At 35.9% G+C, this 13,753-nt stretch overlaps 1 protein-coding gene across 15 annotated transcripts in view; it reads left to right on the top strand.

The window, feature by feature from the left end:
• The window catches only part of SSX2IP (SSX family member 2 interacting protein), a 46,700-nt gene that overhangs the window by 22,426 nt on the left and 10,521 nt on the right, over positions 1-13,753 (top strand). For 9 of the 15 annotated variants that reach the window (XR_004727032.3, XM_035252024.3, XM_017974884.4 and 6 more), the window contains 7 exons: positions 1,924-2,034; positions 3,934-4,069; positions 6,369-6,444; positions 6,525-6,702; positions 9,835-9,985; positions 11,789-11,925; positions 12,268-12,441. Coding sequence is in view for 14 of the 15 variants with exons in the window: in XM_035252024.3 (XP_035107915.1) it covers positions 1,924-2,034; positions 3,934-4,069; positions 6,369-6,444; positions 6,525-6,702; positions 9,835-9,985; positions 11,789-11,925; positions 12,268-12,441 (963 nt within the window). In the remaining variant the exon portion in view is untranslated. The remainder of the gene's footprint in view (positions 1-1,923; positions 2,035-3,933; positions 4,070-6,368; positions 6,445-6,524; positions 6,703-9,834; positions 9,986-11,788; positions 11,926-12,267; positions 12,442-13,753) is intronic. The other 6 variants (XM_078332343.1, XM_035252021.3, XM_078332345.1 and 3 more) reach the window with 1 other exon arrangement.

Genomic DNA, 13,753 nt, shown 5'->3' with positions numbered 1-13,753 from the left:
TATTTTGGGTCAACTATGGACAGAAATGTATATTCAGTGGGGAAAGTTGCCAATCTATCTGGAAAAGTTGCTAGATCTAACATATGATTCATTCAACTTGTTGAACAAAATTTATTGAGTATTTATATGCTAGGCACTGAGTTTCAGAGGCGAATGAAACCCCAGTCCTTGTTAGCGAGGAGATTACAGCCCAGGGGAAGGAGACATATTGAAACATAACTATTTGTTTCATTAATTGTTCTTGGTGTAGGAGGCAAGGGAAGCCTTCACAGAGAGGTAACACTTGATCTGAGATTGGAAAAATAAGTAGAAATTTGCTAGAGTTTGGACATGGCATTCTAGGCAGAGTATATGACTTGTAGAAATGTGTGGCAGCAAGAGAGATCACTGTACTTTAGAGGAACCACAAATGTCGCTGTTGGGGCTGCGATGGGTATGTGATGGGTATGAAGAGTGGTATAAGGTAAGGCTGGAGCCTCATCTCCAGATGACATAAAAGGAATTGTACAAAAACAGGGAAGCACTGAGGAGTTGTAAACAGGGGGAAGACAATGTGTAAATATTCTGGCATGGGGTGGAGAAATTACAGGGGGATTGCAGATTTGTATTTGGGATGGAGTTAGGGGACTCAGGAAGCCTGGTGATAAGAATGCCTGTTAGCAAGCCTTTGCTGAGGTTTTGGACTTATACTATGGTAGTGCTAATGAGGGTAGTGAGAGTGAGATCTGAAGAACACTTAGGAGGTATAATAGGTAGGATTTTATGAAAAATAAGAATTTGGAAATTCAAGACCCCATTCATGTCTCTGCCTTGCTCTGTCTTGAGTTACTGAGGATGGCGACGTGATTCACTAAGAAAGGAAGGAGGGGTATGTGCAGATGTTCAGGGGTGGTGCTGAGTTCGGGTGAAGTGTTGATAGTCACTCTGAGTGAATTTTTGATTTCACATATATGCCACATTTCAGCTGGCCTAGTGCTGTAAGTTATGCCATGCCATCTGATCTGCCTAGTGGCAAGTTATTCTAAAAAAAAGGGTGCCAAAAATTGACGACCTTAGAGTTATCCAAGTTATGTTCTTACATTTTCTGTATCTTTTTGAGATCTGTTCTTATAGAAATTGTGCACATTATTATTTATGGTTAGTTATGACATAACTCGATTGGCTTTTGAATTTTATAAAAATAAGAGTGTGATTTTTAAAATATTTCATGTGGGTGGCCTCATCAGAACTCGGCATGGTTCCTCAGGGAATGCGATAAGTATTTAAAATGAGCATCTTGTCTCATACTAATTCTGGTTTTGCTGCGATTCCTCTCTGGGAAGTGCCTTCAGAGACTTTACCACCTGCAGTGAGAATTAGTGTCACACAGAAGTCCCATTTCTGTGATTTGAAGTGTTACCACTTTGCTTGGTCATCCATCTTTTTCTTCAGACTTAGTTCCAAGTCACTTTTGCTTCTTTTTCAAAGCCAGGTACGCTCTCAAAAGATGATGACATTGATTTACCTGAGGAGATCTTCAAAAGTGTTGTATAGAAGTGTTAGAAAGCATTAAAAATAAACTTTGAAAATATTCAGTGGCAGCATCATGGAGTGATGCTCTTTTCAGGGATCTATATATACTATTGTGTGTGTGTGTGTATATATATATATATATATATATATATATATATAGTATAGTATATATATATATACACACACACACACAATTTGGTATCAATTAAAATTTGATATGTACATTTAAGTATTATAATTTTACAGTGTGCTTTATAATAATTCCTTTAAATAAACATTTTGTGTGCCACTAACATTTCATTTTGGCTAATAAAGACTAGGTTGTATAACTTCTTGTTACTGCTCTTTTAAGAATTCAGTTATTCTGCATCTTTCATTAATTTTAATCAAAATTGCATATAAATGTTTTAGGAACAACTGGAAACCTCCAGGAGGGAAATGATTGGGCTTCAGGAGAGAGACAGACAGTTACAGTGTAAGAACAGGAATTTGCATCAGTTACTAAAGAATGAGAAAGATGAGGTGAGTTGTCAGTTATTGCAGATGAAGTTTAAGTGAATTTTTGTTTTCTTTGTAATATGAGATGACCATAAGAGACACTTTACTTGAAAAATGAAAGAACCATTTATTCATCTTTCCCCAAATAGGTGTGGTGGACCTTTATGTACAGTGTTTAACTGGAAGCTTAAGTACCTTCACCACCACAGCCCTCACCCCCAGTGGATCCATTTGGCTTAGATACATTGGTTCATAGCTAGTAACAGCCAGTGTCCTGGACTGCCCTTCCTGGACTCGTGTTCACTGTCACTTTTTCTTAGGCACAAGAATGCTTTAAATGTGGATGTTTTATTTTCTGCTATACCTGTACGTGATACCGGGGTGCCCCTTCTTGCATGTACTATCTTAAATATTGGCGTTGTTCATTTAGTTAAGCAGTTTCTTCATTAAGTGGGCACAGAAGCATTTCCTATTAAAAATCTAATTTCTGACACAATATATAATTCTAATTTCTGCTTTAGTGGTTACTTAGCAGAATTCTAATTTCCACTTTAGTGGTTACTTGGACTTATAGTGCTAATGCATGTCAAAATATTATTTTTTAATTTGTGTAGGAAGAAACCATTATGTTTTTATTGCTTTACAGTGTGACCCCATTATTTATATATGTATAACTATATAACTGTAAAATAAGTATAAAAATATAATAGTTTCAGTGTTTTATATTTTGTTTTAATTATAAAGACTTTTGAGGAGTGTATTTCCTTAAAGGGCCCTGGAGTGATTTAGATAGATTTGTTTTACTATATTTGTTTATTAGTAGTATATTTAGTAGGTAATTAGTATTTTAACTAAACTGTAAGGTTGCTTGTACATGTTTCCTTGAGTTCACAGACAATTTTCACTTGGATCTGCTGATTACACTTAAATGAATTAAATATAGTTTATCTTCAGTAGGGATTAAGTAAATCATGTTCATTTCCAGCTGGGGTTGGGAATGGCTTTATAAAAGAATAGGACATACTCTGTTAGGAGCTACTTGAGAAGGTGTAATAGATCTAAACTTTGAACAGCAGTGTCTGACACATAGTAGGTACTTAGCAAATATTTGAACTGGATTCTGTCTGCTGTTTGGACTTAACTCTTATTTGAGAATGGTTTTTAATTAGAAAAATGAGCCTGTTTACCTGCTTCCGTGTACCACAGGTTTCAGTCACTTTGTCACAGATTAATAAAAGTGTAAGTGATTTTAAGTCAGTAATACAAGGCGTTCACTAAAAATGATAAGATGAATTCTCTTTATCTCAGATGAAGCTTTAATCATTTTAATACTTCCATAAGAATATCTGGTTTTAGGCTGGGTGTGATGGCTCATGCTTATAATCCCAGCACTTTGGGAGGCCGGGACAGATGGATCACAGGTCAGGAGTTCAGGATCAGTCTGGCTGACATGGTGAAACCCTGTCTCTACTAAAAATACAAAAATTAGCCAGGCATGGTGGTGGACACCGGTAGTCCCAGCTACTTGGGAGGCGAAGGCAGAAGAATTGCTTGAATCCAGGAAGCAGAGGTTGCAGTGAGCTGAGATCGAACCACTGCACTCTACCCTGGGCGACAGAGCAAGACTGTCTTAAAAAGTAAAAATTAAAAAAAAAAAAAAAGAATATCTGGTTTTTAAATGATCAGAGTCTTTATGTAAGGTAAAAGGTATAGGAGATAATTTAGAAAGCACTTCCGGAAATTTCAGAATTAAAAAAACTTTATGTGATTCATATAATATTTTTAAAAGTGGTTTCTAGTGGTTACAAATAAGGAAGAATCATCCTAGGATTTTAAAACCTACATGGGGAGATAAATGTTAGGACTTTTCTCTTCTGTATTTGTTCGTTTTAACGGAATTATAATAGCAAATGCTTTTTTCAGGTACAAAAATTACAAAATATCATTGCAAGTCGAGCTACTCAGTATAATCATGATATGAAGAGAAAGGAGCGTGAATATAATAAACTGAAGGAACGTCTACATCAACTTGTTATGAACAAGAAAGATAAAAAAATAGGTAAATAGCTGGCAAAGATCTAAGGGAATAAATAAGCTAATACTATGCTTAGAAATAATTGTAAAAGGGTTGCATACAGTAACTCATGAAATCTTATTTTCATGCTTTATACAATTGCTTTTTGGTGGTGTTTGTTTATATAAAGAAATTTAGACAACTGATTAATGGAAAATAAGTCATTTTGCTTTGCTTTATTTAGTTGCATGTGTCTTTAACATGACTGGTGTAGGATTAATCCACAGAGGAAAACTAAGCCAGAGAACATTCTAATTTTCCATAGCAAAGAATGATAATATTAAAAGTCAGGATCAGTTTCTGAGTAACAAAAGAATTGTTTTAGAGTAAACCTCATAAAACTGTTAATCAGACCAAGTTCATGCCAGTTTGAATTCCTTTAAATAAGTTTAGCTGTGCATTTTTGAAGCAACTAGTCAAAAGGATGGACTATAGCAGTTATGCATATGTGTCTGCTTTTTTCCTAAGAGTAGTCTTTTTTTTTTTTTTTTAACTTTAAAAAGTTAAAAGTTCTGGGGTATATGTGCAGATTGTTACATAGGTATACACATGCCATGGTGGTTTGCTGCGTCTATCTCCTACCCTGTCACCTACATTAGGTATTCTTCTATTGTTATCCCTCCCCAATTCCCCCACCTCCTGCTATCCCTCACCTAGCCCCTTGCCCCCCAACAGACCCCAGTGTGTGATGTTCCCCTCCCTGTGTCCATGTGTTCTTATTGTTCAACACCCACTTATGAGTGAGAACATGTGGTGTTTGGTTTTCTGTTCTTGTGTCAATTTGCTGAGAATGATGGTGTCCAGATTTATCTATGTCCCTGCAAAGGACATGAACTCATCCTTTTTTATGGCTGCATAGTATTCCATGGTGTATATGTGCACATTTTCTTTATCCAGTCTATCACTGATGGGCATCTGGGTTGGTTCCAAGTCTTTGCTATTATAAACAGTGCTTTTTTTCAAAACTTTAAACCATTTCATCCAAATATGTGCATAAGTTCACATAGTATAGATTAAAAAGTAAAGAAACACAAAAGTAGAGCTTTACAATACAGTTTTGCTGGCCCAATATAAATAAGAGACACAAGAAGTGTGTGGATTTATTTATTGAAGAGTGATTTCCAAGTGACTATAGGCAGTCCTCTAACCTATATTATACCATGACACCCCTAAACTGTCTTACCTTAGATTTGAAAAACAGTTGATGAGCGTACATTTCAGGCTGTCATGTCATAGACTGCCTGCTGTCAGCAAGCAGTTTAGTGTTGACTACATCACTGTCATTCTACAGCAGAGCTGTTGCAGGCATCTGAATACTTCATCTTTTAAATTATTGAAAAATAGAAATCAAGATTCAGTAATATGCAGTTAAGATTGGAAATCTTTAGATATCCTGAGTTAATCTTACTCGTTAGGACAATCACTGGTTTTTAAGGTTAGTTAACCTCATGTTCATTCATGAAGGGAAAAAGATTAAAAAGGAGGACGAAATGCTGAAGGTATGAAATGTAACATAGAGAAGTTTGTTAAGGATTTAGTTCTGGAAACAGAGCTCTTACAGTATAGGGGTCTTGCTGTTTCCTGGTCCAATTATAAGTGATAGTTTCATAATGATTTTATTAACTCTAAGATTACAGTAACTCACTCTTCTTATGCCACATGCTTCCATGGCCACCTGCAGCAGAAGATATTACTGCTGTCAGGAGCTTTGACTCCTTTGATGAAGATGATGATGTTAACAGGGCATGGCAAACTTTTTCTTTAGAGGTCCATATAGTAAATATTTTCAGCTTTGTGGGATCTACAACTTGTTGAACCTGCTTATCTGCCATTGTAGCGGGAAAAGTAGCCATTGGCAATATGTAAGCAAGTGGATGTGGCTGTGTTTCCATAAAGCTTTATTTATCAAATCAGTCAGCCAGCCTGCTGGCTATTACCAGCCAACCTCAATAATAAAATTAATAAGGATAAAGTACTTACTGTGTGCCAGATATTGTGTTTACCTCTACTGTTAGGTGCTTTAACATTTGCCTTCACTCTTTGGTAGATACTTTTGTTATTCCCAGTGTCCAAGAAGAAAGAGGCTTAGCAGTTAAATAACGTGCCAAGATATCATTGCTTACAAGTGATGGAATTAGAAACTCAAAAATTAGGCTGTTTGAGCCCAAACCCTAACTTATATACCAGGTTCACTTACACCACTTTTATGCATATAGAATGCATTAGAGTTTTAGACACTTAAGCACGTATGGTAAGAATTAATTTTGTGTGTTCGCGTTTGTAGCTATGGACATTTTGAATTATGTTGGTAGAGCTGATGGAAAAAGAGGCTCCTGGAGGACTGGTAAAACTGAAGCCAGGTAAAGTCCAGTTTAAATTGACAAATGTAATCAGACTTCCTTCTATACTACATTTTTATACTGACAAGTTTCCTTCTCAGGAATGAAGATGAAATGTATAAAATTCTCTTGAATGATTATGAATATCGTCAGAAACAAATCCTAATGGAAAATGCTGAACTTAAGAAGGTTCTTCAGCAGATGAAAAAGGAAATGATTTCTCTTCTTTCTCCCCAAAAGAAGAAACCCAGGGAAAGAGTAGATGATAGTACAGGAACTGTAAGTGACTCTTTCCTCTCTGATATAATCTTCAGATTGCTAATATGAATAATTCTCAATGGAGACACTATTGGTATTTTGAATAGGACACTCACTGCTATGCTACTTTCAGTTACTGTGACAACCAAAAAGACTGTTCCTGTGTTTTCAGACATACCCTGGAAAATGCTGGAGATGATTTTCCAAGGAATTAATACATGTCAAGCACTGTAAGAAGTGTTTTATAAGCATTATCTCATTTTTAAAATATTCTTTGTAATACATGAGATTATTTCAAATGTTATAATTTGATGATTTAGATACTACAAATATTCCCATTTTAGAGATAAGGAAACTAAGGTGTAATACTTAGTAGCCCAGTATCACACATGACAGTGCTAGAATTTGAGTCCAAGTTTGTCTCACTCCAAAGCTCACCATCATAACCACTATGTCAAATAACCTTTCAATTGTTTTAGTATTGTGTACTCTACTTTCCAGAGAGTGAAACTTTTGTTAACTTTGGGAACCAAATAATCAGTTTATAAATTTATCGAATGTCCTTTATGTTTTAGTCTCTGGAAGGGAAAAACTAAAAAGATTTTGACTTTCTCCCTCAAGAAGCTCTTTTTGGGAGAGACAGATGTGAAGAAGTGATTATTACATGTGTCAGGTGCTGGAATAGGGTAGAACAAAGTGCAGAAAAGAACAGTTATGGCAATCAGTCCATCACAGAAAAAGTGACATTTTCACTGCTTCTTAGAACATAAATATTTTTGAGGTTAAAAATAAAACGTGGAGAAAGTATTCCATAGAAAGGCAGTAATATATATGCAGAGATCTGAAAAAACATCACATAATGGTGAAAAGTTTATTTTACTTAATTGCTTTGCATATAAGTTAAAATTGTAGGTTTCAGCAAGTTGACAGTGATTAAAATCTGAAAATAGTGTTGATAGAAAACACTAGTTAACAGCAAGGCACCACAACTTGTTTTTTAAACCTGTATATTTGAGGATTATTTATTTTGTTGTATCACAAATCAGTCCAGCTGATAAGCCCATTTCACCACTTACTTTTTTTCTCCTTAACATTTTTTTATTATTACTTGAATATTTTACATTCTCCACTTCGAGGTCTGCTTGTCCTCTTATATGTAATCTTTTCTCTCAAACTCTGTCACTTCTAGTCAGTTCTTAACATTCACTAATAACTCTTCAAGGTTAGTATAGTATCTGTTACTCCTGCAGCATCTTCAGTTTTTGGTCCAGCCTTAACCTCTTATCACCAGATTTCAGTCAGCATTTCAGTATATAGTAAATCAGGGGTGATCTTTCTCAGATGATTAAACCCTCTTCACTGCCATTACTCAGCCAGTGGGTAGTATCATGTATAATTCTTCATAGTTCAAATGTTTAAGTGGACAAACAATAATCTCTTAAATATCTTTTTAAAAGATCCATTTTTCTAGCTCCATTTTCTCTTTAATTTTTGTAGGGAAAGATTTTTGAAGCATTATAGCAAGAGAAATGAGATGTAATGTTGGAATGCCTAGGTAGCATCCCAGTTTCATTTATTATTTGACTGACTTACCTGTAACTAAAACATATACCAAAAATTCAGGTTAGGTGAGTTTGTTGTTTTGTTTTTTGGTTTTTTAGAGGCAGGGTCTTGATGTGTTGCCCAGGCTGGTCTTGAACTCCTGGGCTTAAACAGTCATCCCACCTTGGCCTCACGAAGTGTTGGGATTACAGGTGTGAGCCACTGTGCCTGGCCGAATTTTTAAATTTTCACTTTGTGGTTACAGAATTCAATCTGAGAAATGTGCGATAATTATTTTACTTCTTTTTTTGAAATAAATGGAGTCTCGCTCTGTCACCAGGCTGGAGTGCAGTGGTGCGATCTCAGCTTACTACAACTTCTGCCTCCTGATTTCAGGTGATTCTCCTGCTTCAGCCTCCTGAGTAGCTAGGACTGCAGGCATCCACCAGCTAATTTTTGTATTTTTAGTAGAGACAGGGTTTCACCATGTTGACCAGGATGGTGTCGATCTCTTGACCTTGTGATCTGCCTGCCTTGGCCTCCCAAAGTGATGGGATTACAGGCATGAGCCAATACGCCCAGCCATTAATTTTTCTAATAACGTATTTGTAGTATTGTGATAGACTTTAAAATGTGCAGAAGAGAAGTTGTACTTCATTGGAAGAGTTACTGGCAAGTAGCTCCTGAGGATTGGCAGGGGCTAGAATTACCATGAGCCAGACCTGGGCCTTTCCCCTGTCTGCTTTGCCTCAGAGACCCTGACCTCTGCTGGCCCGTTGCTGACTTCAGACTACTGATAGAGTTCCTCAGACTCAGTCACTCCCTCATTCTGCTGATCTCCGTGTGGGAACAGTCAAATCACCCCTTCTTTCTTCTCATCTTCTGTCATGGTTTTTTCCCCAGCAAGATTTTGATTGTTAAATTAGTGAAGCATATCTCTCTACCTTCCTGAATATTAATGACAAATTAGAACTACTTTATTTAGATATGGGTTATTACGACATATCCATTTTAGTATTGTTTCCCATATTCTTTATCCTGCATGATCATACATCAGTAAAGTTTGCTACTTTATGATTTCATGTTTTGGAGAATTACAAAGAAAAATATCTCCAGTTGTATAAAAAAGTAAATGAGGAAAATAGAATTAACAGTTGCTTTTATTAAATACTTGGGAGATTATTTCACAAGTGCATTTCTTTAAGCAGCCTAGGATTAGACAAGTTGCTCTAATGTCAAATCTCAGTTCTGCCTCTTATGCTGCTTCTCTAAGCCTCGGTTTTTCCACATTGTAATGAGTTGAGGATTAAGTAATGTGAAAACATTAGACAAGTGGTGATATCTCCTTCTCAGACAGCTTCATAATTTGTCATTAACTATATTTGGATTCAAATTCAGGTTTGGAGAGATCTGATTTTGGGAGTTTCTATCAGTATTAACTGTTTTTTCTCAAGACATTTATGTTAAACACCGGGTCATATATGCATATGATATAGCACAGAAATGATTTTGATGTGGCTCCCTCTAGTAATCAACCTGAAGACTACTGCCTGAGCATCTAAAGCCATTTTAAGATACTAGTCTTTCCTCCTCATCTCGCTCCACTTGTAGGTTATCTCTGATGTTGAAGAAGATGCCGGGGAACTGAGCAGAGAGAGTATGTGGGACCTTTCCTGTGAAACTGTGAGAGAGCAGCTTACAAACAGCATCAGGAAACAGTGGAGAATTCTGAAAAGTCATGTAGAAAAACTTGATAACCAAGGTAACCACTGCTTCTATGCATTTAAAGTGAGTTGTGGCATTTGTTAAGGTGTGGCTTTTCAGTCACTTAGCCATATTATAAGCTCAGAACTAAAGTACTGTACTTCAGTTTGGTGGTTTGAAAGCAAGATTATGCATACATTTACTTTTTCATTCTATTCTCTTCTATTCTATTTTTTGAGACAGAATCTCACTCTGTCACCCAGGCCGGAGTGTAGCGGCATGATCTTGGCTCACTGTAACCTCTGCTTCCCAGGTTCAAGTGATTTCTCTTGCCTCAGCCTCCTGAGCAGTTGGGACTACAGACCCACATCACAACCAACTAATTTTTTGGTGTGTTTTTAGTAGAGATGGAGTTTCGCTGTGTTGGCCAGTACTGATTGTAGGCATGGGCCACAGAGCACAGCCAAGATTTTGCATACATTTAGATGGGAGGTTTGATTCTCACTGAGAAAAATACACTTTGGTCTCCGAGTGAATGTTTGAAAAGAGGACATCATACATCCATCTGCTTTGGATGCAGTATACAATCAAATAAAGATAACTGAGTTGGGTGGAGGCGGTGAGGGATAAAAGACTACACATTGTGTATAGTGTACACCACTCAGGTGATGGGTGCACCAAAATCTCAGAAATTACCACTAAAGATCTTATTCATGTAACCAAAGACCACCTGTTCCCCACCAAAAAAAAGAGAAAACTGAGTCTCTTTTACTGACTCTCAAAAATCAAGAAATATTTTTCATGTAAACATAGGAACCTTTTGCTTATTTCCAGATGCTTGCAAATTACTATGTTCCTAATAATTCACTTAAAATTATTTTCAAAATAATAGATGTTCAATGCAAAATATTAATTTGGAAGTACATAAAGTAGAATATCCAGGTCTCTATTCCATTACACATAACACTTAAGAGTTTGGTGCATATTTTTCTAGACTTTCCTTTATGGATTTGCAAGATACTTTTTTTATTTTAAAAATTGAATATTACCTATATTTTTCTTCAGTGTGGTTTTTTTCTCTTAACTGTATTATTTCAGATATTATTCTCTTCCTTATACATAGCTCTACATTGATGAATGTATTCTTAATATTTTCTACTTGGTAAAGTTTGAATGCTTTTAAATCAGGAATATAAAGATTTCTGCTCAGTAAATGAAGCCTATTTAAAGAATAATTTAAATTGTCAAAGTATGAATTCAGTATTATTGTGTTAAATAGTAAAGAGCAATCAGCAAAATTATTACCACAGCACCAAAATGAATGTATGCAAGATTTTGTTCCTTTGAGTCAGTGCCGTCTATTAGTAAATAGCAAGTATGTTTGGACTTCGTATTTGTTGAATTTAATATTTGAGAGCAAGATTTTTGGCACTTCATTAATCTTTAAAGCAGTGTCAACAAAAACATAGTTAACGATTTTATTTTTCTCTTTGAATATGGCCATTTTGTCTGTTTTTAATTGGGACGTAATCTTGAATAAATATGGATTACAAATTAAATGTTGTCAATTGAGCTCTGTTTGTAAGCATATTATTTAGTCTTAAAATTGTACAAGTGTATAATTGTTATGAACTCCTGTAGTTGCTTTGCTACTTAAAATTTTTTATAATGTTAAAATAATATAAATTTTATTATAGCTTATGAAATTTTAAAAGGCCAAAGAACATAACTACCTTTTAGAAAACCTGTAAGATTCTAGAAAGATAAAATTTCTGAGAGCTTTTGTTTTAAAGATGTGTAAAAACACCATAACCTAAATGGTGACTATAAAACCTATGTCAACTTACTGATTTTGTGTTAGTTTCAAAGGTACATCTGGAAGGTTTTAATGATGAAGATGTAATCTCACGACAAGACCACGAACAAGAAACTGAAAAACTCGAGTTAGAAATTCAGCAGTGTAAAGAAATGATTAAAACTCAGCAGCAGCTTTTACAGGTGAATATGAATTAATCTTTTAAAGCTGTTCTCCATGAAAAGCCAGAATTGTGCAGAAACTTACTAGATTTGTATTCCTTTATTTCATAAGGCTTTGGTATTTGACAGTTTTCTAGTCTGTGTTCCCTGCTAACAGATACGTTGTGTACCATTCCTTAAGTAGTGCATACGTTGCTGGTTGGGTAGTAGCTTTTGGAAAAGGAGAATTCTCATTTTACTTTTTGATTCTTAATAATTTCTTTTCCTGCCCTAAAGTTTGACCTGCCTTCCCTTGCTTTTATTTCAACTTGTTGGAATGTTGCAGGGTCCCTCGGGAACTCACTGTGTTTTAAATTTTAATAGCAGCAGCTGGCTACTGCATGTGATGATGATACCACCTCACTATTACGAGACTGTTATTTGTTGGAAGAAAAGGAACGCCTCAAAGAAGAATGGTCCCTTTTTAAAGAGCAGAAAAAGAATTTTGAGAGAGAAAGACGAAGCTTTACAGAAGCCGCAATTCGCCTGGGATTGGAGGTATTTTAAACTATTGTAGTGCTTTTGAAAATACTGGGGGCCGGGCGCGGTGGATCAAGCCTGTAATCCCAGCACTTTGGGAGGCCGAGGCAGATGGATCATGAGGTCAAGAGATCTAGACCATCCTGGTCAACATGGTGAAACCCCGTCTCTACTAAAACTACAAAAAATTAGCCGAGCACGGTGGCGTGTGCCTGTAATCCCAGCTACTCAGGAGGCTGAGGCAGAAGAATTGCCTGAACCCAGGAGGCGGAGGTTGCGGTGAGCCGAGATCGCACCATTGCACTCCAGCCTGGGTAACAAGAGTGAAACTCTGTCTCAAAAAAAAAAAAAAGAAAATACTGGGGGTGGGTGGGTCTCAGTAGAATGCTTCTAAGGTCTGCTTTTGTTTCTTGCTATTAACTTTTTTTCTAAAATATTTATTGGTGATCTCATAAATAATTTGAAATGAAAGGGAGGCTGAGCATATAGAATGGTATCATTTCCCCTTACCAGATTTCAGAATTGAATTAAAAAAAAAACACACTGTAAGCATTTATTACTCCTTTCAGATTGGCTTTCTCCTGCTAAGTGTTTAGTTTCATACAAGAGATCTCTTGGGTATCCATCATTCATCCACTGTCAGTAGGTGTGGTGTCAGAAGACAGTACAACCAAGGCTATATTTGCTGTTTAAAAAGGAAGTATAGTTAAAAAAAAAAAGTTATATCCCCAATCCGTCATTGTTATATATACACTATAGCTTGCTGTTTTTACTTAGCAATGTGTCTTCTACATATTCCCCCTTCAAAAATTGTAGCAGTCATGTCTGAACATAGTTAAAAAAAAAAGAAGTCAACAAAACTCAACTCATACAAAAAGCTGTGAAGTGAGAAAGTAGCCTCCTTTCTCATCCCCAGTTTCATTCCTTAGAGGTAACCACTGTGAAAAGTATTTGTTGGTAATTCTTCTAAGAAGTACTATTTTAACTTTTAATGTATTTCGGGTTGTCTTCTTTATCAGTTTATTGATTCCCTGCTATGAAAGATAAGAAATTCTGTGTCCTTGTATCTCCAGCCTACACCCTTCCTCATTTCTTCATGATACTGTTCCTTTTGTTCTTCTGGCTGCCTTTTTTTTTTTTTTTTTTTTGGCTTTAAGGAAATAATGTAAAGCTTCCATTTCATGTTTGTTCCACTTCAGTTATTATCAGTTCATCCCTGCAGTGAAAGATGAGGTCATTCTTATAGTTACTCTTGTTTTACCTCTCTTGCTCCTCTACTTTGCAATTTTTTTGTGTGTGATACTATTTTTCATTGTTATTACACTTACAG

The sequence above is a fragment of the Callithrix jacchus genome, chromosome 7, assembly GCF_049354715.1.
Source record: "Callithrix jacchus isolate 240 chromosome 7, calJac240_pri, whole genome shotgun sequence".
Lineage (NCBI taxonomy): Eukaryota > Metazoa > Chordata > Mammalia > Primates > Cebidae > Callithrix > Callithrix jacchus.
This window is presented reverse-complemented; position numbering and strand designations above follow the sequence as displayed.